Source organism: Eptesicus fuscus, chromosome 25, assembly GCF_027574615.1.
Source record: "Eptesicus fuscus isolate TK198812 chromosome 25, DD_ASM_mEF_20220401, whole genome shotgun sequence".
In the NCBI taxonomy this organism is placed as follows: domain Eukaryota; kingdom Metazoa; phylum Chordata; class Mammalia; order Chiroptera; family Vespertilionidae; genus Eptesicus; species Eptesicus fuscus.
This window is the reverse complement of record NC_072497.1, coordinates 2,580,169-2,607,637: the sequence shown is the minus strand read 5'-3', so window position 1 is coordinate 2,607,637 and position 27,469 is coordinate 2,580,169. Positions and strand designations below refer to the sequence as shown.

At 49.7% G+C, this 27,469-nt stretch overlaps 1 protein-coding gene across 2 annotated transcripts in view; it reads left to right on the top strand.

The window, feature by feature from the left end:
- The window catches only part of CRTC3 (CREB regulated transcription coactivator 3), a 102,019-nt gene extending 75,904 nt beyond the window's left edge, over positions 1–26,115 (top strand). Inside the window, exons 7-15 of one of the 2 annotated variants that reach the window (XM_054713269.1) lie at positions 5,369–5,404; positions 7,875–7,960; positions 9,168–9,217; positions 10,760–10,977; positions 15,888–16,183; positions 20,182–20,382; positions 20,468–20,548; positions 21,920–22,022; positions 22,760–26,115. In XM_054713269.1, the coding sequence (XP_054569244.1) occupies positions 5,369–5,404; positions 7,875–7,960; positions 9,168–9,217; positions 10,760–10,977; positions 15,888–16,183; positions 20,182–20,382; positions 20,468–20,548; positions 21,920–22,022; positions 22,760–22,965 (1,277 nt within the window). In that variant the 3' untranslated portion in view covers positions 22,966–26,115. Of the gene's footprint in view, positions 1–5,368; positions 5,405–7,874; positions 7,961–9,167; positions 9,218–10,759; positions 10,978–15,887; positions 16,184–20,181; positions 20,383–20,467; positions 20,549–21,919; positions 22,023–22,756 lie in introns of both variants that reach the window. The other variant, XM_054713268.1, reaches the window with a different exon arrangement.
- The last annotated feature ends 1,354 nt before the right edge of the window (positions 26,116–27,469 follow it).

Sequence of the window (27,469 nt, the reverse complement as noted above, 5' to 3'; positions counted from 1 at the left end):
ACAGGAGAGGAAAGCTGGCGGTCATGTCGGACGCGGGTGTGGGTTAGAGAATCGGGTACCTGGGGCGGTGGGGAGGTTAGCTCAGGATGGGCAGAGATGGGAAGATATAAACAAAACCCAGCAGAATCAGAGCCGGCGATCAGTGGGGTCCCTGTGACTGCGGCAGGATCTTAGCCCCCCTGGACTGGGAGGGAGCCAGACCGATGGGTTTGGACCTGGGACCCCGAATGCAGAGCTGATTTCTGCCTCTGCCATTCCTTCTGGCAGAGTTGACTCCAGAAAGGGCTGACGGCCTAGAGAGCACAGGAAATCCTAGGTAATTGAAGTAGGACCTTTTGAGGCTGCATGCAAGGAGAAAAGAAAATAACTAAAGAAAGTGCCGATTGAGGGAAGCGTTTATGCCAAGAGAGATGTGGCTTCAGAGGGACGAGGTGAGGAGTGTCAGGCGGTGAGAGGATGGATGAGAAGGCAAAAGAGTGTTGATCCCGGCAGACAGGAAGAGCAGAGAGAGAAAGGCACCCAGAGCAGGCTTTCTGGGGTGACTTGAGAATCAGGGGCGCTCCTTGTCACCTCAGCAGTTAAACATTGTTGGGCCACGAATCTGACAGCCCCGAGGGCGGGCTGCCCTCCAGCTTGGACCGCGTGGCTGCTCCTGCAAGTATCGCAGATCTCAGAAACACATCCAAATATGGACGTGTTTACATGGGAAAGCCAGTGTGTTTAAAATATTAGTCAAGTCTCCAAGGATGGGAATTATTTCTGGAGAATTCTATTTGCTGGTGGGAGCTATTTTAAATCGTTTCATGCATTTTCCCCCCTGTAATTCATTAAAGTTTTTCCTTTTCTTTTCCTCTTGGATTTTAAAAATATCGACTAGCTTTGCAAAAAGGTATTTCTTATTATAGGACCAACCAAATAAAGATGAAGCAAGTGATGGGAAAATGTAATTGGAGCCCAGAGTCGGGCTTCGTAGCAGAAGCAACATTAACTGCTCTGCCTCTGGGGACCTTCCTGAGCATAATGATGTAGCTTCGATTAGTGTTCCCACTCGTTGTGAGCGGATGAAAAAGCATCTGCTTAACTCCATGGGCAGTAAACTTGGATGCATTAATGAGCGGTTTGTGTCCCAAGAAAACCAAGCCATTCTTCTGATACACGGGTAGTAATTTTCATGATGGTTATTGAGCGTCATGACAGTTCGATGTAAGTGATGAGCAGTTGAGATAAATGGCAGCAATAGACCTGGATACAACCAATCAAGATTGTTAGATTTTCTCTTGTTTAATTAGCCAGAATCTCTGAAAGGACATGTTGATCCTCGCCCTGGCAGCCCGTGCCGTTCAGTTATCATCGCACACGCGTACACACGGCGGCAGGGACGGGCTCTCTGACATGCCCTGTCCCAGCGCCCAGGACCGTCCCCTCACTCTGCCGGGCTCACGGCCGGCCTGGGGAGGAGGCCGGGGGCCCGCATCCTTTCAGAGGGTCCTAGAGCCCAGGCTGATGCGCGTCGGGTGCTTGTCTTCTGCACCCTGAGCTCCTCCTCTGGGTCCGGTAGAGGCCCAGATGTCAGTGACCTTCAACATGCGATACGCTTTGACCTGCCTGGTTAAGGAGAAGTTTCAAATGCAGATAACCCTGAAGGAAGTGAGCCTGTGCATGATGGGAGGGAGAGGGCAAGCATCCCAGGTCATAGAGAGGGCAAAAAGCGTCCCCTCGGTGGCAGGAGGGCCCAGAATGAGGAGGCTGAGGCCCCAGGGGCTTCTTAAAGGACCCCCTCTGGTTAGAGCCGTGGTTCTCAACCTTCCTAATGCCGAGACCCTTTAATACAGTTCCTCATGTTGTGGTGACCCCCAACCATCAAATTATTTTCGTTGCTACTTCATAGCTGTAATTTTGCTACTGTTAATGAATCGTAATGGAAATATCTGTGTTTTCCGATGGTCTTAGGTGACCCTGCTAGCGGTTCTCAACACAGATATTTCCATTACGATTCATAACAGTAGCAAAATTACAGCTATGAAGTAGCAACGAAAATAATTTGATGGTTGGGGGTCACCACAACATGAGGAACTGAATTAAAGGGTCTCGGCATTAGGAAGGTTGAGAGCCACTGGGTTAGAGCATCCACCTCTTGCTGCTCCTCCACTCAGTGAATCGGGGCTGCGCTGGGAGTCACTCCCCATGTGTCAGGCTTGGGAGCCGGGAGAGGGGACACGGAGGAGGTCACCTCGTGGCTCCGACCCAGGAAGTCTCACAGGTGCAGCCTCGGTCCCTGCTGTGCCATCCCCGCTGGACCGATGCGAGTGCGTGTCCTCTGTGCAGACCTCCCATCACCACCCGCTCCTTTGTACTGGTAGCCCCTTGTGTATGGTTGTGTCATTCAGCGGCAAAAATCCTGGCTTGTATATGTTGGTCACGTGAGCTTGCTGCTGCCACCTCCATCTTTCTGGTCACCTAAACTCAAAACCTGGGGTTGTCTTTTATATTCTCAGTCGCACCCCTGTCACCTCTCAGCAGCCACGTCGCGCTCAGTCTACCCCTGCGGTGCCTCCACCTGCCCTCTCTCTCTCTCCCCACTTCCTGCCTTCGGCCTGGACCATTCTGTTTGGTTTCCACCTGGTCTCCCTGCCTTTCAGTCCTTCTCACACTGAGCTGTCAGAACCACCTCTCGAAAGCGTAGCTGAGCCCTAAGCGGTGTGGCTCAGTGGATAGAGCGTGGGCCCGCGGACTGAAGGGTCCCGGGTTCGATTCCGGTCAAGGGCATGTACCTTGGTTGCGGGCACATCCCCAGTGGGAGGTGTGCAGGAGGCAGCTGATCGATGTTTCTCTCTCATCGTTGTTTCTAACTCTCTATCCCTCTCCCTTCCTCTCTGTAAAAAGTCAATAAAATATATTAATTTTTAAAAAAAGAAAGAAAGCGTAGCTGAATCGCGTCACTGCTCTAGCGGAGACCCAGAATGTCCTGCCTTATGCAGACTCACTCCTCTCTCAGTGAAGCCTCATCTCCCTCCTCCGCCTGTCTTCCCACGGCGCATCCCTTCCCACCTTACTCCCATGTCCAGCCCCTCAGGCACAGCATGGTGGACATTCTGAAGGCGCACAGGCCAGAGTTCGGTCGCACTGCTAACTAAGTTTAAGTTAACTAGATTCCTGGGCCCATTCTTACACCTTCTGAGGCAAAAAGCTTTGAGGATTGAGCCCATGCATCTGCTTTAAAAAGCTTACCCAAAACTTAGTTAGCAGTGCGACCGGGAGGGTTAGTACCTGCCTCAGAGAGTTGCTGTGAGGATGGCGTGAGATCACCTGTGTTAAGGCCCAGCACATAGTCAGCGGACAGTACTCTTAGCAGCTGTTATTATCATCCTCGTTGTTACCCTCAGTGTCTAACTCAGGTGCCACCTCCTCCGTGAAGCCTTCCTCGGTTCCAGTCTGACGGAGAGGCGGTGACACTAATGGCCTGTCGCGTGGAATGTCTGCTCCCCTCTTGGGCCGTTTCACGAGGTTGAGTCCTCGTGTTGCAGGGACAGGTCAGCCTTGTTCATTAGACCCAGAGTGATGGGTTTCTTGGTGAGAAAGAGAAGCAATGGTGGACTGCTGTATAACACGAGGATTTTATTGGTGATCGGGCTATCACTTTGTCATGATCAGAATGGTCACGTTCTCTGCCCTTGGCAATATGAAGGCCCCAAAACGTGAGTGAAAAGCTCCTCTTTCCTCCTTGTAACAGGGCCGACTGCAGAGCGGGCCCTTTGCCTCTGAACCTCATTTCCTGATGTTCTTCTGTTCACATCTCCTTTCTTCAGCTGCATTAACGCACCATGAAGCGATAGCCTAGCCAAGTCTCTCATCGGCCAGGACCGTCTAAGGAGAGTCCTCTGGGGTGATTTAAAAAAACTAGATTCCTGGGCCCATTCTTACACCTTCTGAGGCAAAATGCTTTGAGGATTGAGCCCATGAATCTGCTTTGAAAAGCTTACCCAAGTGGTCTTTATGTGCGTTAACATAAAGTTTTCTATCACTGACTTAGATTCTGTTTCTATCAGCCTGAAAGAAATTCTGTCTTTATGAATGTGCTCAATTTATTGACACCTCTTCCTGCTCCCGGGGACTCTTGGTGCTGGCCAGGCACCCAGCCTCCACTAAAGTTTGGTATCTTCTGGCTGTAGAATTTGTATCCAGGTTCTGTCTTCACCCCTACACTCTGTCACCTGCCACGTCTAGCATTTAGTAGGAACTTAATATATGTTGAGTGAATGATTGTTAGATATTTAGTTTACATTCTTATAGACTAATCTGGTTAACCTACAGGTTAACTTACAGATTAAGCTTACCCAAAAACATTGAAACTTTAAATAAGTAAGCCTATATTTAAAGGCTTAGAACTTTAAAATTTCTCCTGATTTTATATTGAAAACTCACTTGGTATAATTGATGTCTCTAAAGAGAATAATAACCATACTTTCTTGGCACAAGTCTTTGGTTTTAGCCTAGAGCAATTGGATATACTGTACTTGTCATTAGCAGTGTATTTTATGGATTAAAAATACTTTATTCGGCCCAGCCGGTGTGGCTCAGTGGTTGAGCATTGACCCATGCACCAAGAGGTTGCCGATTCAGTTCCCAGTCAGAGCACATGCCTGGGTTGTGGGTTCGATCACCAGTGGTGGGCATGCAGGAGGCAGGCAATCGATATTCTCTCATTGGTCTTTCTATCTCTCTCTCCTTCTCCCTTTCTCTCTTTCTTTAAAAAAAAGAAAAAAAGAAAACATATTTCTTTAAAAAGAAAAGAACCAAAATGTTAAAAAAACAACAACTTTATTTGGTTAGAATGTATTCAAAGTCAGATTTTTAAATTTCTGTGAATAGCTATCACATACACTTTTTAAGTTGACTGAGACTTCAGATAAATGATTTTTTTAGATAACTTGACTCTTTGCAAGAAATGTATGTATAACAACACACAGTATGGAGCTTCCCGTTGCTCCGCTGGGCCCGTGGGGCGAGTGTGAAGCAGTTACCTGCCCTTCCTAGTGGGCGATGCATTTGGAAGAGGTTTCGATCCTTACTTTATTTTGTAAGCTGAATAGAGGTTCTCAGATTTTGAAAATTGTTCTCTCAGGACAGTTTAAGAGTGAGATAATTTTAAAGGAGAAGAAAAGTAGATAGGAACCAACTTTAGGCTTAAATGAACCATATCTGTCTTAATTTTAGCATAAAGGCCCATGGATCTTAGCTGGACCTCAAATCAGTGAACCAAAATGGATAGAATTTTAAAAATTCAATTTCAAATCAGAAAGAGCGACAAATTCATGAATAAAGGAAAAGGAAAGCGCCATATAAAAGTATCTGTTTTCTTTCCCACCAGGTTTCTGTGATGGTGAGAACAATGGACTTGGGGAAGGTACGGACTGGTCTTGCTTCTGGGCTGGGCGGGATGCTGATGGCAGTTGACATGACCTCCTTTCAACATGTGAACTAATTGATGCTCATGTTTCAGAACTTCCCAAAATGCTGACAACTACAAATTAGTTTAGTTGTCTGAGATGCTCTATTAAATTAGGGCTACTCATGACCAAGGCCACGAGAAAGGAAGCGTGTGGTGAGATTGCATCATCTGGTTCCCCATAATCCCAGTCACAGGGGTATGCAGGGAAGCAGAGGTTGTCATCACATGAAAATATTAATGACTTGGTCGCCCTGGCCAGTGTGGCTCAGTTGGTTGGGCATCTTCCCCTGTACCTAGAGGTTGCTGGTTCTATTCAAGATCAGGGCACATGCCCGTGTTGCCGGCTGGATTCCCAATAGGGGGTGTGCAGGAAGCAGCTAATTGATGTTTCATTCTCACATCGATGTTTCTCTCTCTCTCCCCCTTCCTCTCTTTCTAAAAATCAATAAGAAATCTTTAAGGAAAAAGAAAATATTAATGAATTGGTCACTTATACCATTAGTTATTCCAGTATTCCTCCGTCCTCAGCTGCCTGTCTCTGCCCATTTAGAAAGTTTTGAGACTCTGTGATTGACACACGTAAATAAGCAGTGCGAGGAAACTGCAAATCGACTGCAAAATGAAACTGCAGAGATTGCAGAAGATACTGAGATTTGTAAAACCGATTACAGTGACATTGGAGATCTGCTGAAATGTCGCTCAAAGCCAGTGATAAGTGAGGATCTGATACAGTTCGTTTATTCATTCAGGGCCAGACACTTTTTCCTTTTCCCTAAATCTTCACCATCTTGAAATTTAGTTTTTGCAATTTGAAAGTGAACAACTAAATTAGGTTTATAATAAATTGCAGAGATAAGGACTCACGGGGAGTATGCTATATGAGGCGCATCTCGAACCAGAGGCACAATTCTCTACCGTCATCCTATTGAGTCCTTTTCCGGGCAAGCCATTTTAGGCCATGAATAACATCATGAAAAGTTGAAACTTCAGTAAACATCCACTAAGACAAATAAATACCGTATTTTCCGGCATATAAGACGACTTTTTAACCCAGGAAAATCTTATACGCCCAGTCGTCTTATACACCGGGAAATACGGTAATTGGCTTCAAGCTTCTTTTCATCCCCCCAATGGATCCTTTGAGGAATCCTCAACAAATCTTGGAGACGAAGACTAAAATCAGTGAACTTCTCTAAGGAAGCAGTCCTCTTTAAGGCCTTGGTCGGCCCCAGCCATGTTCCTGTGACCAACCTCTTATGAGCAGTAACCTTGAGGCACGAAGCCACCTCACTCAGCCCTTGAAACTTTTCCTATCATCCGTCAGTGCCGTAGAGAGCGATTGTTTATTCTCGAGTGCCTCATTGTATTGCTTTATAAAGGCTCGCAAACCTACTGTTCCCGCCGCCCAGTTTGAGAGTCACTGCAGAGCCAGGGTTGAGCTGGCACTGTGCCCAGCACCCCGGGTGCTGAAATGCTGCTGAATAAAATCAAGGCCCTGCCCTTGTGGGCTTCACATTTCCAAAGCCGTTCATAGTAAGAGTTAGACTAGGTAGCATTTGAAGAAAAGAAAATCAAACAAGGATGTGGACAAAATGAGTTCTTCAGAAGAGAGTGGCTTGAATATCACGATTAGGAGAGAGACCTGGGGCGGCTGATAAGCCTGGATATCTGAGGAGGAGCGGAGGCTGTCCTGATGGTGTGAGGCTGACTGTGAAGGCACCGCATCAGGCTCTGTTACAGCGCCTCCACCCTCCTTAACTCATTCTGAGAGGCCACCAATGCAATCAGATCCCGAGTGTTAGTAAAAATAAGATAAAAGAAACTTATTGTAGGGTTTTTCTTTCCACTTTTCAAATCTTTTTCTCAGAATTTACTCTGAAATTTTGGTCCCTATTTTTTTTTTTTTTTAATGAATTTCAGAGAGGAAGGGAGAGGGAGAGAGAGAGAGAGAAACATCAGTGATGAGAGAGAATCATTGATTGGCTGCCTCCTGCATGCCCTCTACTGGGGATCCAGCCCACAGCCCAGGCATGTGCCCTGACCAGGAATCGAACTGTGACCTGCTGGTTCGTAGGTCAATGCTCAACCACTGAGCCACACCGACTGGGCTGGTCCATTTTAAGTGACTTCTTTTTGGGGTTTGTTACCCATGGGTCTCCTGTGTGGGGCTAAAACAGACAGTCATGACATGACAGTCCAAGTGGAGCGCACGTGGTCACCAAACCCTAATTTCTAATGTTGAACCCCCTGCCTGGCATCAGGTCCCCTAATTCCTGAGGGCTGGCCTTTCCCTTGTCTTCTGGTCTCTCTCTGAGAACAACAGTAAATATTTGTGAAATCATTTTTTCTCTCTCAAAGATAATTTCTTTGGCCGGTGTTGGGATGGCTGCCATCTAACGCAATGAATGTGCTTCCCCCACTTTAGCGATGACTTTCCCTGGTTCCCTGAAAGAAGAGAATCTGTTAAACGTTCCCAAGCCACTGCCAAAGCAACTGTGGGAGACCAAGGAGGTGGGTGAGCAGCTCTCACTGTGCTTGTTATCACTGAATGTTTGCCCTTCAGCAGTCCCTGCGGAGGGAAAGCGAGGAAACGGGGAAAAGGAAGGTGATTTCTCTGGGGACAGAGATAGGACGAACACACGAGGGAATGATGGTTCAAGTAAGAATGGTCATATTTTGTTGGTAAGTTCGTACAGTGACCTCTTGGCTTCCTAATTTGCATGTGAATTGACTCATTAAAAAAACACACCAAACTATTGTTTGTGACCAACACCCTCTACCAGTGACCAGTTTCTATCCACCACTGCTGCTTCACCAGATATCCCTTTTTTAAGTCAAGGGCACTTGACCTGAGTCCTCAGGGAGTCGGTAAACAAGTCATCTGTTTTATGATTTCCATGAGTATTTGTGTCCACTTGTGCTAGCTGACCCCCACCGCGCTCCCGCTGCGGAGGAGGGAGAGGTCCCACGGTACCGGGCTGGGCCCTTCTTCCCATAGGGAAGCTGTGCTGCCTGTGAAAGAAAGCAGCTCACCTCCCAGCCCTTAGCGATGCAACTGCTCATCTGGCCTCTGCACTTAACTGCCCGCCTGCCTAGCCTTCCTTCGTCCACTTCCATTTCTCCTGCCACGTCCACCATGGTCCCCTTCAGCATTGGCGTGGGCCTGATAGGTCTTTTGTAAAAGCGAGGTGCATTTGATGTTTCATCATTGGCGGGAGGGAGAGAAATGATTTAAAATTCATCTCCTTGCCCTAGCCAGTTTGGCTCAGAACGTCAGCCTGTGGACCAAAGGGTCCCGGGTTCAATTCTAGTCAAGGTCATGATCAGGGCCCATGCAGGAAGCAACCAATCAATGTGTTTTTCTCACATCGATGTTTCTCTCTGTCTTTCTCTCTTCTACTCTCCCTAAAAATCAATGGAAAAATATCCTCCGGTGAGTTTTAACAAATCAAAAAATAAGAATAAGCTCTGTACATAAAACATTGGCCTTTCCGAAGGAAATACTATTCATGTAGAAGATAAATTAATAAAGCATCAAATTAAGAAAATTTTAATGTTCTGCCGCCCTTGTGCCTGGAGAAGTCTGGTCAGAACTTAAAGGGCCGCTGAGTGAGGTGCTGACCCTCTCACTTGCACTGACTACAGATCTTACAAAGACACTTGTAGGAGCGTGGATTTGACTCCTCAGTGAGTAAGCCCAGCTTCTGTCTCTCCCCAGATCCAGTCGCTGTCGGGGCGCCCTCGATCCTGTGATGTTGGCGGCGGCGGGTAAGTGATGTTCTTTCTGTTCGTGGCTCGGGGATTGTCCCAAGGTTTTCCCAAAAGGACAGTCTTGCTACTTCGGCACAGAACTCTGCGAAACGGCCCTCGTTATGTGTGCATTGAAAGTCAACGGAATTTTCATAAAAACAACAGCTCTTTGGTACTCAGTATTTCAGTTATTTAAAGTCGTTATATGACATAACAGCAATAACAAGACTGTCATACATATGTTTGCGAATAACACAACTGACTCTTGGTAAACACACGACTTGAAGCAGAAGCGTGCAGGCGTGGCGAGGAACCCGCCAGCTGCACACGGTGGGCGCTGGCCCCCTTTTTGACTGTTCAGAGCGTCATAACTTGCCTCTCTTATCTCCAGGCTCTGCCTCTTGCACCCCGGCCTCCACTCCCCCGAATCTGTTAGCCACACTGTCCTCAGGATGACCGCATGTCTCTCCCTGCTTCCCGCCTTCCACTGGCTTCTTGCCATCAGCGTGTACCTTTCAGCCTCTTATGTTCTCTGCCTGCTTCTACAGGGCTCCCATCAGCACCCGCCCTTCTTAAACTTGACCTTCCTGCGGTGTCCGAGTTCCTGGGCACCCTGTGTGGCTTCGCGTCTTTCTGCTTTGCTCACGCTGTGAACTTGCCTGGAATGGTTTTCCTGCATAAATTCACCATGTGAATTCTTTGGCCTTCCAACTGAACTCGGATACCCCCAGGGAGCCCCCTCCAGCCTGCTGGTTGTCCCCACGCCCGAGGCCACCAGACTCTGTCACTGTACTACTGAATTGTATGATATTGCAAGTTCTTTCCTGTTTATTTACTTATCTGTTCGCTCATTTATTTTAAGCAAGTTATTGTCCTTTGGGCTCTATCTCCCTGCTTTGTCCAAGTCTCTTGAGGCCCCATTATCAGTATCTGGTACCGGGGACGTGCTCTGCTGATCATGTTGTATTGAATGGAGTGTCCTCAATCGAATTCATCTCCTCCCGCCTCTTCCTGAAGCAGCCTTAGCTTCCGACTGGGTCTCCCTGCTGTCTTTCTACTCCCTTAAACCATCCTCCACACTGTCATTGAAAAACTATATCCTAAAAGAAAAGGGAAAAAAAAAACAAAAAAAAACTATATCCTGGAAGGTATCTGATTGATACAGAGATACTTTGTGTGTGTGTGTGTGTGTGTGTGTGTGTGTGTGTGTGTAGGAAAGAGAATTTAGAAACCTAGCAAAAGAACCGTGTAAATTGCACAGCAGTGCCTTTATATAGTGCTTTATAATTTCTAAAGTGCTTTTACATCAATTATTTCATCTGGTCTTGGAAAATATTCCTATAAAGTGGGTATAGATGCATCCTCTGTCCAACCCAGCAGGTTAGGAGTGGCCCTGCAGAGGGGGTAAGCCAAGGAAGCAAGTTCTCAGGATGAGGAGGAGGCCGAGCTTACACGAGGACTTGGATCTTTGCTTTTATTTGACGAGGGAAAGTGTCAGACATGTCCTATTCCCCAAAGCCTGATGATTTCAGGAAGTAATAGTTATCTTTCCTTTTTCAGCGCTTTTCCACACAACAGTCCAAACATGGGCCTCTCCCCCTTTCTGGGGACCCTGAACACCGGAGGGTCCCTGCCAGACTTAACCAACCTCCACTACTCGGCGCCGCTGCCGGCCTCCCTGGACACCGGTACCCCCCTCTTCGGTGGCATGAGTATGGGGAACAGTGTGGGCAACCTTCCAGCTGCTATGACTCACCTGGGCATCAGAAGCTCTTCTGGTAAGTGTCCCTGCTCCGTGGGACCCTGCCCGTGTCCCCTGCGGGCTTCCTCTCAGCTGGTGCCCAGCCAGGCGGCCTGTGAGTGGAGCGTGGAGTGGGCACATCCCTGTTCTTGTAGCTCCTGACCCTGCTGCCATGTTGCTCTGATGGCCCAGTGTCTGCTAGACACGATGCATCTGGAGCAGCTCTGCTAAGCCTCCCTCTTTATCGTCTTCATCAGCCCTGTATCCCGGGGACTTGGAGAATAAGACTTGAGAGTCAAGAAATAAGTGTCCACTCGAGTCTGAGCTGGCCGAACAGTGTTAGTGGCTCTTATTAAATATCACGTGATGATATTCAATCATTACAGCCGTCTCTAGACCCCTCCAATTTCCCATTGGATTTCAAAAGAGAACGTTTTGAATTTTAGAAAATTTACAGTGAATATGATGACAATACTTATACTTAAATAGATGCGTGTATTTAATAGAAATTACCACAGTTCAAAATAATTGGCTCAAATTTTCAGAAGTGCTAAAAGATGTGGCATGTGGCTGTATTAACCCTTTGCACTCGCTTGCTTTTTTCTCGATTCCTTTATTCTACTCGGGATTTAATTTTTTAAATACCCCAGATTTTACAAAGCGTGGCAGTAGAATAAAAAATTGGAGTTTCTTTTCATACAAACTTATTTATTTGGATTTTTTTATATTTCAAATTATTGATACATTCAAAGAGTAATTTTAATCTCGGCATCTGAGTGCAAAAGGTTAAAATGCTATCCATAATGTGACTTGGGTGTTTCTATCTGTACTAATAAAAGGGTGATATGCTAATTAGACTGGAGACCTTCTAGACATTCTTCCGGACAAAGCCATGATGGCGGGGCCGAGGTCGAGGCGGTTAGAGGCCAAGACGGGAGGGCAGTTGTGGGTGATCAGGCCAGGATGGGACAGCAGTTGTAGTTGTGTGTGATCAGGCCAGTGGGGGGGGGCCTTTGGGGGTGATCAGGCCAGCGGTGGGGGGGGCAGTTGGGGGTGAGCAGACCAGCAGGGGGGCCACTTGGGGGCGAGCAGGCCGTCAGTGGGGGTCAGTTGGGGGTGATCAGGACAGCGGGCGGGTGGCAGTTTGGGGTGAGCAGGCCAGCAGGGGGCAGTTAGGGGCAAGCAGGCCAGTGGGGAGGGCAGTTGGGGGCGAGCACACTGGCACGGGGGGCAATTGGGGGTGATCAGGCTGCTGGGGGGGCAGTTGGGGGCAAGCATGCCGGCAGGCAGAGTAGTTAGGGGCCATCAGGTAGGCAGGCAGGCAGGTGAGCAGTGAGGAGTCAGCAGTCCCGGATTGTGAGAGGGATGTCCAACTGCTGGTTTAGGCCCGATCCCTGTAAACTGGCAGTAGGACATCCTTTGAGGGGTCCCAGATTGGAGAGGGTGCAGGCTGGGATGAGGGACACCCCCCCCCCCGCGCACAAATTTCGTGCACCGGGCCACTAGTCTATAATAATAAAAGCGTAATTTGCTAATTAGACCGGATATCCTTCCAGACGACCTTCTGGACAAAGCCAGGGCTGCGAGGGAAGCCTGGGTCCCAGGTGCCTGCTGGTGACCAGAGGGAAGCCCGGGTCCTGAGTGCCAGAGGGAAGCCCGGGTCCTGAGTGCCAGAGGGAAGCCCGGGTCCTGGCAGCCAGGGGAAGGAAGGCCTACTCTTGCATGAATTTTGTGCATCGGGCCGTTAGTATGAATATAAGTATCTACAGCTCAGACCCATGGGACTGCATTTGCTTGAACCCTGACATGCGCTCTTGTCAGTGTGTAGGCAGGCGTTACTACTCCCTCTCACACTCGGGGTGCGGTACAGCCCTGGCATAACGGTCCTAAGGATGTGTGGACCTTTGGAAGTGTCCTCAGTGAGGGTCTGTCTGTGTAAAGTGCTCGCTGGTGTCCGCTCTGGGTTTAACAGGACTCGTCTACGTAAATCAGCTCTCCGCTCACAGGAGAGGGGCCCTCTTCGGGTGGTCCCGGGAAGGCTCTGATGATTTGCAGTCGCCTGCCGTGGCGAAACATGACTTTGGGTTTGAAGAAGGGATTTCAGCGAGCACCTTTATTTTGGGTTCTTTTGGTCATTTTTTTATCCTGCTGCTTTACTTATGTGACTCTGGTCATTCTCTATGAAAAAAGACGTTCAAGGTCACATAGGTCAAGTCACGTCGGCATTTAGCCCTCCTGGGTCTTGGTATCGCCTCCAACACTGGGCTTCAATTGCAAACCCCGAGCTTAATCACTTGAACCAGTGTCAGCTTTTTCTAGCTCCTATGCATGGAATTTTAAATGCATGGGACACAGAGTTGCACATATTTTTAAAGATGTTTGTGCTTTTTTTTTCCTGAATGAGTAGGTTTTTTAAAAAATTGAATCATATCTGTAGCTCTTAATTCTAATTCTTTTTTTTTTAATCCTTAGCTGAGGATATGTTTGGTTTGTGTTGCTATTGTTTTATTTTTAAAGAGAGAGGAAGTAAGAGAGAAAGGGACATCGCTCAATTGGTTGCCTCCTTTACGTGCCCCGAACAGGGATTGAACCTGCAACCTAGGTAGGTGCCTTGACTGGAAATCAAAGCTTTTGGTGTACAGGATGATGCTCCAACCAGCTGAGCCACCGGCCAGGGCTAATTGTAATTCTTTTTTTTTTTTTTATATATTTTATTGATTTTTTACAGAGAGGAAGAGAGAGGAAGAGAGAGTTAGAAACATCGATGAGAGAGAAACATCGATCAGCTGCCTCTTGCACACCCCCTACTGGGGATGTGCCCGCAACCAAGGTACATGCCCTTGACCGGAATCGAACCTGGGACCCTTCAGTCCACAGGTCGACGCTCTATCCACTGAGCCAAACCGGTTTCGGCTAATTGTAATTCTTATTTGACCAGCCTTATCTCCGACCTTTACATGGGAAGTTGAGTTGTGGAATACTACTTAGGGTTTATCAGAGACATCTTTCCTACGTTTTAAAAGTTATTTGCCAGCTAAAGATGCTTTATTTCTTCCTTTCTTCATTTTCATAATTTTTATCTAACACTCAATTTAAAAAATATATGTATTTTTTATTGATTTCAGAGAGGAAGGGATAGAGAGAGATAGAAACATCTATGATGAGAGACTATCATTGATCGGCTGCCTCCTGCATGCTCCCTACTGGAGCCCACAACCCGGGCATGTGCCCTGACCTGGAATCCAACTGTGACTTCCTGGTTCATAGGTCAACGCTCAACCACTGAGCCACACCGGCTGGGCTAACACTCAATTTCTTTATCAACATGAAAAAGTACCACTTCACCTGCTGGTCCAAGAGTGATGGGCTGACGCCCTAACTGGTTTGGCTCAGTGGATAGAGCGTCGCCCTGCGGACTGAAAGGTCCCAGGTTCGATTCCGGTCAAGGGCATGTACCTTGGTTGCGGGCACATCCCCAGTAGGGGGCGTGCAAGAGGCAGCTGATCGATGTTTCTCTCTCATCTGATGTTTCTGGCTCTCTATCCCTCTCCCTTCCTCTCTGTAAAAAATCAATAAAATTTATTAAAAAAAAGAGAGAGTGATGGGCTGAGCCGTGAAACATGGGTGTTGCCAGTTAAGATACTCAGCAGCAGCGGCAGCAGCATTCATTCATGGAGTGAAGCCACTCTGTGTCAGGCCCCGTGCCAGGTGCCCAGGACCCAACAGGGCACAGGACAGTGCCCCTGGCCTCCTCCAACTTGTGCCCAGCTCCCTGTGTCATGGAAATGCCTTCCCCAAACTCCCTTGCTCATGCTAAACCTTACTACCCTCCCTCCCAAATAAAACTGAGCATCAGCAAAAGCTTCCTTTCCCCTGAATCGGAATAGACTGTGATGAACAGTTTCTTTGGAGCCAGAAAAACAAAGAGAAAGGAGCCGAGGGGCAGGAGACATGGAGGGTGTCTCTTCCAGGGAGTCTCTGGGTGCTCGGGATGTTTAAAGGCTACACTGAGGCAGCTCCCCAGAGCCACGCCTCCGTGGAAGCGTGCTCCCCGAAGCAGCAGAGGGTTCGCAGTGTGCCTGGGACAGAGGCACGTGGGACTCTGAACTGGGTTTTGTGGCCCTGGCCGGTGTGGCTCAGTGGATAGAGCGTCGGCCTGTGGACTGAAGGGTCCCGGGTTAGATTCCGGTCAAGGGCAGGTACCTCGGTTGCAGGCTCCTTCCAGGCCCCAGCCCTGGTCGGGGCACATGTAGGAGGCAACCAAATGATGTGTTTCTCTCACATTGATATTTCTGTCTTTCCCTCTCTCTCCCACTCTCTCTAAGAATCAGTGGAAAAGTGTCCCTGGGTGAGGATTAAGAAAATAAAATAAAGCCGAGGCCTGTTTGGCTCAGTGGATAGAGCGTTGGCCTGCGGACTGGGGGGTCCCAGGTTCGATTCCAGTCAAGGGCATGTGCCTTGGTTGCGGGCACATCCCCGGTGGGGGATGTGCAGGAGGCAGCTCGTCGGTGTTTCTCTCTCATCGATGTTTCTGGCTCTCTGTCCCTCTCCCTTCCTCTCTGTAAGAAATCAATAAAATATATTTTAAAAAAAAAAAAAAAAAAAGACAATGAACAGAGTTTGTGGTCCAGCCCTGGCTCCTCTCCCTGGGCTGGAGCTGAGCACACTGCACATTGGCCTCCACTACCCACTCTCACCTGGTCCTGCCCCCCATCCTCACCCCCCGTCTGTGACATGATCACCTTCCTCTCAAGAAAACCGTTCCCCGAAGGCACCTTCCGTGCCGCTGGCACATCTGATACATGCTCAGTCGGAGTCTCCCAGGAGCTCCTCCACACACACACAATCCTCATCACATCATAGGAAGTGATGTTTTCCTTAATCTTTGGAAAATGAGCCATTTGGTCTGAAATTATGACAAGTAACTTGGAATCTGTTCTCTCCTAGGTCTCCAGAGCTCCCGGAGTAACCCCTCCATCCAGGCCACACTCAATAAGACAGCGCTTTCCTCTTCCCTGAACAGCCACCCGCAGACATCGCCCAGCGCCTCTGCTCTCCACCCTTCCCTGCGCCTCTTTTCCCTCAGCAACCCCTCTCTCCCCACCACAAACCTGAGCGGCCCCTCTCGGCGCAGGCAGCCTCCCGTCAGCCCTCTCACGCTCTCTCCTGGCCCCGAAGCACATCAAGGTTTCAGCAGACAGCTCTCTTCCACCAGCCCGATGAACCCATACCCTGCCTCGCAGGTAAAAACCGCTTCGGCAAACAGACCGAAGATACGGGAATCGCTTTCCTTCTCTCTGTGATTTTGGATTGAGTCTTTTACACCCAGTGCTGCCCATGAGGTCACTTCTATGTGGAATCGGAGCGGAAATGTGAATAATTCAGAAGGCATTAATGATTTCCCAAGAGCAGACCTGTGTGGATCATTCCTAAGCAAACATTGAACAGTTTGCAGGCGTTGTAACTCTCGAAGTCGGGGTTGGGGGAGAGTGGTAAGGTATAGAAGACGCAACCCAGGCCTGCCTCCCTTAGTGCAGGGAAACAGGCATGGCAAGTCAATCATTGGCTAAGTACTTTATTTTTTAAAATATTTATATTGATTTCAGAGAGAAAGAGAGAGGGAGACATCTATGATGAGAGAGAATCATTGATTGGTTGCCTCCTGCACGCCCCACACTGGGGATCGAACCCGCAACTGGACATGTGCCCTGAATGGGAATCAAACCGTGACCTCCTGGTTCATAGGTCAATGCTCAACCACTGAGCCACGCAGACCAGGCAGCTCTCTACGCACTTTAACCACAAGGAAAAGCCCAAGAAGACCTTGAATATCTCCCTAACTCAGTGGTCGGCAAACTCATTAGTCAACAGAGCCAAATATCAACAGTACGATTGAAATTTCTTTGGAGAGCCACATTTTTTAAACTTAAACTATATAGGTAGGTACATTGTTATTGACTTCATTAGGGTACTCCTAAGCTGGCCTTTGCTAAAAACTCAAGGGGCCATAGAGCCACATGTGGCTCACGAGCCGCGGTTTGCCGACCACTGCCCTAAAGCATTGCTATTAGACCTCTCCCTAACTGACTGCAGAGTTGAGAAACAGGACTTTTATTGCTCAGGAAATAGTAGGTGTAATAAGGACCATGTCGCCATGAAAGGGCCCAAAGAAGCCTGTTTAGAAGGAGGCTGAAGCCCCAAGCCTGTTACAGAACCTCGTGTTTTCACTTGCTGACTGTTTATTCTAAGCTCTGAGGCGGTTCTCCTTACCAGAATCATCAATGAATATATTTTTAACCTGTTGGTCACTCCCTGGATACATTATAACATCATTCACTAACCACTTCTCCAAAAATGAGTAATGACTTAGCGAGGGGGAGTGGACCGAACACAATGGAAGGATTGGCAATCCAGTTATTAGTCATTCTTTACCAGTTACCAGCTACGTACAGGATCTTGATTATATGAGTAATCCCTTTGGGGAGAGGGTATTTCATAATTGTTTCTTAATGGTTCTTTTTATGTTATTAATTTTATTTTGCAAAGTTATTCAACAGGCTATAAAAAATATTACTCAGGCTTCCTAGGTACATTTTAAGAACTCTATGGATAGAGCATCATCCTTTTTCAGATGTTTCCATTTTAAAATTCGCTTTATTTAGCTTTTTAAAATCAATGTTGTTCGTGCTTACAATTTTATTTATTTATTTATTTATTTATTTATTTATTTTTAATATATTTTATTGATTTTTTACAGAGAGGAAGGGAGAGGGATAGACAGTTAGAAACATCGATGAGAGAGAAACATCGATCAGCTGCCTCATGCACACCCTCTACTGGGGATGTGCCCGCAACCAAGGTACATGCCCTTGACCAGAATTGAACCTGAGACCATTCAGTCTGCAGGCCGACGCTCTATCCACTGAGCCAAACCGGTTAGGGCCGTGCTTACAATTTAAAAAGTCAAATAGTTCTAAGGGACTTGTTCTGAAGTTAGAGTTCTTTCCCCTCCCCCCAATACATAGTTCTCGATCCCTGGAGATGATTGATTTCAACCACTTTAGCTCATCTCTTTGGTGTAACCACATTATTTCTAGCTAATTTACCCTACAATGTTAGTGTTAGGTGTTATCTAGTGACATTCTACCACGGAAGATTAGTGCTTTGTTCTGCAGCTCTCCCAGTCGTCCCACACACATACATACATATTTCCTCCTCCTCCTCCTCCTCCAGCATGTGGTTTATTATGATTTTGATTAGAGCAGTACTCAGTGTGTAACGTTTCATAGTTATAATAATGTAGTCCGAGTTTACCATAGAGTGGTTGACATAACAAAGTGCCATTTTTTTTCCTCCTGGGTTTTAATAAATATCTTACTTTGTTAGTTTGGTTCTACGTATATATTACTAATCCAATCTCAAATGCTTGGAATTGAGTAGGTCTCTTCTTAATATAGCTAAAAACAAATCCTCCAGCCTGTATGGCGCAATGGTTTAGTGTCAACCTATGAACCAGGAGGTCAAGGTTCGATTCCCGGTCAGGGCACATACCTGGGTTGTGGGCTCCATCCCCAGTGTAGGGCGTGCAAGAGGCAGCCGATCAGTGATTCTTTCTCATCGTTGATGTTTCTATCTCTCTCCCTCTGCTTTCCTCTCTGAAATCAATAAAAAATATAAAATAAAATAAAAATAAAAACAAAAACTTCAGTAGCTTTACAAAATAGAACATATGGCATGATTTAAATGTCTTTATCCTCTCCACCATTTTATTGATAATTGACTGGATATAGAATACTAAATTTGAAATAATTTTCTCTTGAGATGTGGAAGTTATTAATCCATTGCCCTTTTAGTTTCTAGAGAAAGCCACTTTTATTCTGATGCATAAAACTTTGAATGAAATCTCCTTTCTCTTTTTTTCTCTGAAGGCTTATAGGATCTTCTTTTTGTCCCCAGCGTTCTGAAATTTTAGAATAATATGGCTTGTTTGACATGAGTCTGGATATTCAGTGGCTTTCTTCAATCTGAAAATTCACATCCTTCTTTTCTGGAAATTTTTTTTTTCTTTTTTTGATTAATCTTCACCAAGCATATATTCCCCCCCCCCCCCATTCATTTTAGAGAGAGTCGGGGGGCGGGGAGGGAGGAGAGAGAGAGAGGGAGAGAGAGAAACATCGATGTGAGAGAGATGCAGCCATCGGTTGCTTCCTGCACATGCCTGGACCCAAGCCAGGATCAGGCTTGCAACCCAGGTACGTGCCCTTGACCGGGAACTGAACCTGGACCCTTCTGTCCGTGGACCGATGCTCTAACCATTGAGCAACCAGCCAGGGTGGAAATTTTCTTTAATTATTTCTTTGATGGTTTCTTTACCTGAGAACCGAGTTGGGAGCAAAAAGTGGAGGGCTCAAGTTGAATAACAAGCTTTCTCACGAACGGTATTTTCAGGAAAGCGCCTCACCTGGCGCCGTGGGTGAGCCCTGCCTGGAGAACCTTTGTTGTCCTCTCTCCAGAGTAGAGCCCTCCCCCCCCCCCCCCCCGGCCCCTCTCCTGCAGGCCAGGGCTCAGAAGCCCGCCTGCTTCTCACCTAAACTTTGATAAGACCCTCCTGGCTCCAGCTCTGCCCCCGTCCCCAAGGGCCGCCTTGGGGATCCTGAGTGTAAATCCGTTGCGTCTTGGTTTCTCACTGCAGCGTAGCAGCGGCTTCCCAGCTCCACCACGCCAGTCGCCTCTTGACCATCTGCCTTTCATTTTCCAAACTGTGTAGGATTTCCTTCTCTCCTGGTATCTTTGTCCTCGTGTTGTTTGTTATTTTGTTGTTATTATTGTTTTCGTATGTTTAGTGTCGCTTAATGTTGCATTAGTGTTTCAGTAGAGTTTTGGGAGACAGTAGAGTTGAATGCTTTCTTCAATCTCCCATCTTTAATCAGAAGTTACGGCTTAAAAACCAACAACATGGCTTTTACTGAGAAAGCTGAGAGCAAACTGGTAAATGAGCTGGGTGTTTTGTTTTGTTTTGTTTTTCGGGACAATAGAAATGGTCACGGAGTGGGAATTGCTTTGACAGGGGATGGGGGGGGGGAGATTCGAGATACACTTTGAAGGAGCAGAACTAGCTTCTCCGCCCAGCACAGAAGGCCCTGGTGAGGGTCTCGGGTCTCTCCTCACCGTGCATCTCCGCATCTTAAAGGACTCGGACGAGGCGCTCCGAAGCTCAGCTGTCAGTGCCTTTGTTTTTCAGATGGTGTCCTCTGATGGGAGCCCGCTTTCCTTCCTGCCCACAGAGGCTCAAGCTCAAGTGTCCCCACCTCCCCCGTACCCCCGGCCCCAGGAGCTCCCCCAGCCTCTCCTGCAGCAGCCCCACGCCCAGGAGCCCCCTGCTCAGCAGCCACAGGCAGCCCCGTCCCTGCCACAGTCAGACTTCCAGCTCCTCACGGCCCAGGTGAGTCCCGGCGGGAGCGCCGGGCTGGAGGGAAGGCTTATTCCGCCCCGGCTTCCAACTGAACGCCCCTCCCCTTTCCCTGAAGGGCTCGTCTTTGACCAGCTTCTTCCCGGATGTGAGCTTTGACCAGCAGTCCATGAGGCCGGGCCCAGCTTTCACCCAGCAGGTGAGTGATCGCCTGGGGACCTGCCTCTTCCCAGAGCGGAACTGCTCAGTGTGTGGGACCCACACCAGGCCGACTAGGCACGCTCCGTCTCTGAATCGATGTGCTTGGATCTCCCCGAGCCCCGAAGTGACTGTCAGGCCTCAGCAGAGACACTGTGTGAACAGTGATGGGAGACGCGTGGTGGCTCTCTGGTCAGAACTGGAGCAGCGTTCATACTGGCAGGGGCCACAGCAGCCCACTGACCTGTCCTGTGTGGGGACCGAGACACCGAGAGGGGCTTAGCTAGCCTGAGGCCCCCTTGCTGAGCCCAGCGCAGTGTGTGGGCGCCCTCCCAGGAGAGCTGGGTCCTGGCGGGGGCAGTCCTTCCCTGGGTAGTTCCAGTCAGCCATTTGCTTTTGCTTTGCAATCTTTCCGTAACACTGGCCTTTTTTGAGAGAGAGAAGCATCAATGGTGAGAGAGAATCACGGATCTGCTGCCTCCTGTACGCCCCCTACTGGGGATCGAGCCCGCCACCCGGGCATGTGCCCTGATGGGTAATCGAACCGTGACCTCCTGGTTCATAGGTTGACACTCAGCTGCTGATCCACTCCGCTGGCCATTTTTAATATCCCTAGGTTTTAGGTTGTTTAGTAAGTGTGGGCTGCCCTGGGATGGAGTGAGGACAGAAGGAGCACTTTCCAGCACTTAGCCGCAGTGAAATAAAGACAGGCATGTGTCCTGAGGTGTGGGAAAGCCTCGTGGTAAGAACCCGTATGCTGCCTGGAGAAGCCGTGTTAATCTCATGGTCAGTGTCTCCCAGAGAAAATGCTGGAAACGCCTACTTTTGAGAGATTTTAAAAATAGTTTGGAAACTTAATTTCCGGGAAGGCACCTGGGTTCTGGCCTGTCTTCTTAGCGGTTTTCTCTGAGCGAGGGCCTCACCTGGGGCTCCTCCCTCCGAGTGGGAAGAAAGGGCTTCTGTTTTCTCGTTTTTCTGGAAGCCAAAGAGGAAAGGAACCTATTGGCTACATCAGCTCCTTGGGGAGCCTTGACAGGGTTCCCGCAGATGGCAGTTCCCCCGAGCCTCAATGTGACTGAGGAGGGGCAGGGGTCAGAGGCCAGAGGGCACAGAAGCCACAGTTCGGTGTCTCCTGGGATGGCTTAGAGGGCCAGGCCGTGCGTGGATGGGGACAGGTCCCCACTGTGGCCCTCAGGGGCCCTGCTCCACACTAGCCCCGCCTGCATGGCCGGTGTCACGATGGCCAGGCACTCCGATCCCACAGGGAAGGGACTCAGAGAGGCGCTCCCTCTGGGATGCCCCGGGAGCCATTGCGTTACTCACTCCTCGGCAGCAGGGGTCGTTCCTCACATTGTGACCTTTGACCTTCCAGGTGCCCCTGGTGCAGCACGGCCCCCAGGAGCCACAGGACCCGTTTCATTTGAGACCAAACCTGTATTCCAACTGCGGGAATTTCCCAAACACCCTCCTGACAGGTGAGTGGGGCCGCCCGCAGCTTCCTCACGGCTGTGGTTTTGCTGTGTTGGGACAGACTCCATTGCAAGGTCGTGTAAACGGCAACAACATTAGATAAAGCAAAACGGGGAAGCCTCCAGCTCGGCTTTTCCCGTGTGACTTGCAGGTGTCCAGCGCAGGGACGGAGGCACTGAGTCTTTTCTGAGATACTTAGTTTTCAGTGATTGACAGCTGTACAAACGGAGAAAGCCTGCAAAATTGGGAGTTGTGTGCCCTAGCCGGTGTGGCTCAGTGGATAGAGCGTCGGCCTGCGGATCAAAGGGTCCCGGGTTCGATTCCGGTCAAGGGCACGTCCCTCGGTTGCAGGCTCCTCCCCCTCCTGGGCCCTGGTTGGGAGTCATGCAGGAGGCAACCAATCGATGTGTTTCTTTCCCTCTCTCTTCCACTCTCCCTAAAAATCAATGGAAAAATATCCTCGGGTGAGGATTAAAAAAACACACCAACAAACAAATAAAGAGTAGCCACTTTAAAAAAGCAGGGGGGGGGGCGAGGGGGGAGGCGTGGGCGTTGCAGAACTAACTGGGAAGAACGTAGATTCCAGAACAAACTGTAGGCCTGGAAGCGGCTGGGACACAGCGATCACTGTCCTTCCTGGCTGGGAAGCTGACAAGGGTAGCGGTTTGGGGGTGTCATCAGTTTGTTGCCCTCACGCCTCCTAATCTGCCCCGTTGTTCCCTCTTGCTCTTTCTTCCAGAAGACTCAAGCTCCGGCCTGTTCAGAGACCTCGGCGGGGAGCTGGAGGGCATGCCCGAGGTCAGTCTGAACATGGACACCTCATTCCCATTGGACGAAGAGCTCCAAATCGAGCCCCTGAGCCTGGATGGGCTCAACATGCTAAGTGACTCCAGCATGGGCCTGCTTGACCCCTCTGTCGAAGAGACGTTTCGAGCCGACCGACTGTGAACCGAAGGGAACGGGGTGGAATAATTTATATCTGAACAGCTAACGTGAAACGGAACAGAATGGAGCCCGCGGCACCCCTGGGCTTTTGTGACCCCGGGCTTCTGACATGGAAAGAACCAATTCCACGGCTCCCAGCTTTCTGATGAGGTCCGACCTCACACACAGTGACTCATCCTGGACCACAGAGCGAGGCCCCGCCTCTCGGGCCTGCGGTGCAGGTGCTGCCACTGCCGGACGGCTCATTCGGAACTTCCGGTGAGCTGGTCATCACCGCGACCATCACCCCGCCGGTCAGCGTGTAAAAGGAAAAACGGTCACGGGCGGAGGCCCCACGTCACCACCGAGGAAGGACCTGCTGGGGTGGAGGCAGGTAGGGGCCCCAGGCCTCCGAGAGTTGGCTCAGCCTCGAGCGACGGTACCACAGCCCCAGACGCCTTCTCTGCCCCGGCTGTGATGGCTGGGCCCCTGCCCGCTGGCGGCAGGGCTATTCAGGGCAGAATGGAGAGCCGCAGCTCTCCGATGCCTTAATTCTAATATGAAGAAGAATTTGCACCGTGAGTCCAAGAGCAGACTCGAGTTGAGCAAGCTGAATGGTAGTTGGTTTTCTTCCCATCTGTAATCTCCTTTCTGCTGCTTCAGTTCGCCTTTTCCTCTGGACAAGAGGAGAAGGAAGATGATTGTGTTCAGTCACTGAAGGAAACGTCCCTGAATGAAGGAGCAGCGCGTCTTGGGGACTAGAAGAAAGAAGGGGGGCTGCAGGTGTCTCGCAGCCACGTGACCTCCTTCAGCCAAGCTCTGGACCAGCTCCAGGGGTGCAGGCCTCTGCGCACACACCACCTGGAGGGGACGGCCGAGGTCTGGCGCAGACGCAGCCAGCAGCTGAGCAGCAGCAGAGCGAAGCTCTTGTCTGTGGACTGGGAGTGATCATGTAACTCCACTGGACCCTCCGCTCCTTGGGGGCAGCAGGGACTGTGCCTTACTCACCATTGAACCCTCAGTACCAACAAGTGCCTGGCACTGAGCAGGTGCTGTGTAACCGCGTGCTGAATGTGTGAATGAATGAATGAATGAATGACTGCAGGAATGAATGCATCTGCCTGCTGTAAGGCAGTCTAATCTCCACTGTCCCTATTCCTCGCCAAATCTTCTCAGAGCTTTCGCTTTTCGGACACTTGTGCCTGTGGTTAGGTCACGCGTGCACTTTAATATGCTTTTAACACTAGGTGAGCAGACCCCCCGTGAGACTGGGCCCGTCCTCCAGGGTGAGCTCCAAGCAGGTAGGTGCAGACTGTCTTCTGAGCGCGTCCCCGTGGCCAGGCGAGCTGAGGCCGCCCAGTGCTGGGCCCCTGGGGTCCGGCAGGCCTCCCCTCAAAAGTTCTTCCCTCTCAGATCCATGGTTTGCTCTAAATTGCTTTAAAATGGAGCTTCAGTCTTTGGAGTTGAAGGACTTCGGTAGTAAAACGAAGGCCTACTTCCTCAAACCATCGTTAGTCGTTGGTATATGAGCATAAAAGAGTATTATTACCAGATTCCCAGTGTCCTCTCCCTTAGGCTGGGCCAGCCCGACCAGAAACCTGACGGCTGGGTTTGAAGGGAGCAGAGGGGACAGGGCCTGCTGGGCGCCCCTTGGGAGGGGTCTGGGCAGAATCCGGGCAGGGAGACCAGGCGGAGAGGACGGGCACTAAAGGAGAGGTGAGAGATGCCGGAACCTTTGCCTAAACAGCCACTGCCCGTCCAGAGATGCCAGGCGTGCCCTCCCTGAAGGTCACGAGGCTGCTCCAGCCCCCAGCCGCGCGGCTGTGTCTGCGGGCTGTCACACTCTGTGCCTCACGCAGGAGGAGCCTGTCCCAGGGTCCCGGGCACTGACCTCTGCCCTCCGGCCTTTCCAGCAGCCCTGGGGGTGACCAGCTCACAGCCCCCAGTTCCTGCTGTTGAATTAGGAGCTCAAACCAGAGTCCCCCTTGCCGAGGGCTGGCTCAGGAAGGAACAGTTGGCCTCCCCTTCCCAGCTTTATTCCAGTTGAACGTCCAGATCCCTGAAAAGATCTGAGAGGGGCCCGGGGAGTGGCTGGTAAAGCAAAGGGCCTTTCCTTGTGAGGGCACACAGCACCCCAGGTGCCGAGAGAAGCCAGCTCCGGCTGCCTTCCCTGTGTCCAAGGCCCCCAACATCTGGTCTGGCCTTTCAGACAGAACGGTTCTGATGTTATAAGAGGTTTTTATTAAGGGTGGGGGTCCCAGCATAATTCACTCTTTGCACAGTGCCTTACCCATGGGGATCATCAGTGTCGGGGTCCCAGCTCTCTCTGTCTGCGAGGCAGTCCCGCCTTACAGTTGGGGACCCCGAGACCTACATGATGACGTGCGCTGCCCCAGGGGCTTCCGGGAAAAGCGGCTGTTTGGGGGAGAATAATAATGACAATAAGACTTAGCACTGAATTGAATTTGTCCTTAGGTCCATCAGCCCGATCTTTTCCTGTGGAAAGGTTTTGGGCATTAACAACCCCCTTTGCTTAGATGGTGGCAAGGACAACCACGAGCAGGTGGTCGCTCTGACCTTCAGCGGGTAAGTGCACTCACTAGTGCCTTTAAGACAAGCCAGGCGCGATCCGCAGCCTCTGATGTGGCTGCATTCTAAATATTTTTCAATATTTAGTTTTGTTACAAGAAACCGATGCCTGTACTATCACTTACTAGGAGTTAAACAGCATAGAACTAAAACCTTCTCTTTCCATTTTTTCTCTCTGTACGGTTGTGGTTTTTAGGACATAAAGTGTTCGGAGAACATTTTCTTGATCATGTCAAGATGAACATGAATTCTCCTCTGTCTGTTTCCTTTCTCCCAAGTCTACTGTATATCCCCTGAGCTGAACTGTTTGTTGTGTATTCCCGTCCATTTGCATATCTGAAGACATTTCCAGTTCTGACTCTCGTCGGCTCCTCTGATTGATGCGCAGATGGTTCTGAGCATGTTTTCATTGCTCATGACGGAACCATCCCAGCAACGAATCAGACTCCCCGCCAGTGTCCTAACTCCCAGGTCCCTTGTCAAACAATATTTAAAGATTGGACTTTGTATAAAGTAGCTTCCAAGTTTTATAATGCATCATTTTACATCTTTCGTAATTAAAAGCACAATGAGGTTGTACCTGCACTTGGTGTTTTCTTTGGCCTTGAATGTGGTGGGGTGAGGGAAAGCCTTCATCCTCGCCACCTCCTGTGCAGCGCAGCCTGCAGTTAGGGATTTCTGGTCCTCGGCTTGACAGGTCCTGCACTGACCTGCTTGTCATGCGCCCCCTCCTGAGAGAAGCTCCAAAACAAGTAGGGCCCGTGGTTCCTTGGAAGCTGTGAGTATCAGGAAAGAGGCTCATGGCAGCGCCTCAGTGTCCCACCTCCCTCTGGCAGCACCCCTTCCGGAGCCCAGGCCTGCCCTCATCTAAACCCCTCCCCTGCTCGGCAGCTTGGCTCAGTGGTTGACTGTCAACCAATGAACCAGGAGGTCACAATTCAAATCCCAGTCAAGGCACATGTCCAGGTTACAGGCTCGATCTCCCGTGTGGGGTGTGCAGGAGGCAGCTGATCAATGATTCTCTCACATCATTGATGCTTCTCTCTCTCCTTCTCCCTTCTTCTCTGAAATCAATAAAAATATCCTATATAATAAAAGCCTAATATGCTAAGTGTCTAGTCGTCCAGTCATCCGTTCAATGAAAGAGTAATATGCTAATGATATGCTATGGTCATTCAGCTACTCACTATGGCAGACAGTCGACCGGTCAACCAGTCGCTATGACGTGCACTAACCACCAGTCAAGTGGTTAGATTGCTGCTGGGATCTGGCCATTCGGGACTGAGTGAGATGGGCTGGGCACACCCTGGAGCCTCCCACGTCCTTCACCAGCCCCTATCATGCACCGGTGGGGTCCCTCAGCCTGGCCTGCACCCTCTCGCCATCTGGGACCCCTTGGGGGATGTCGGAGAGGTGATTTCAGCCCAATCGCACAGGCCAAGCCAAGGAACCCCACTGGTGCACGAATTCATGCACTGAACCTCTAGTATTTTTAATAAAATAAAACCGGTCCCCTGTGGAGGTTCAGCCACGGATGCGCCTTCCTCCAGTGCTCCTCCTCATGGACTGGCCTTTAGCCCTGTCCCTACCTCCCCCAGGACTTTGGCTTTGTTTTTACCCCTGCCTTTCCCCGTTCCCCACGTCCCCCACAGGGCTCACAGGCCTGGCCTACCCAACAGCCTGAGAGGCCACCTTCTCAGCCACACCCACAGCTTGTCACAAAGGTGACTGCCGAAATCTTATCCAGAAATCCCATCTCTGGCCCTTACTGGTGTGGCTCAGTGGATAGAGCGTCGGCCTGATGACTGAAGGGTCCCAGGTTCGATTCTGGTCAAGGGCATGAACCTTGGTTGTGGGCACATCCCCAGTAGAGGGTGTGCAGGAGGCAGCTGATCGATGTTTCTCTCTCATCGATGTTTCTAACTCTCTATCCCTCTCC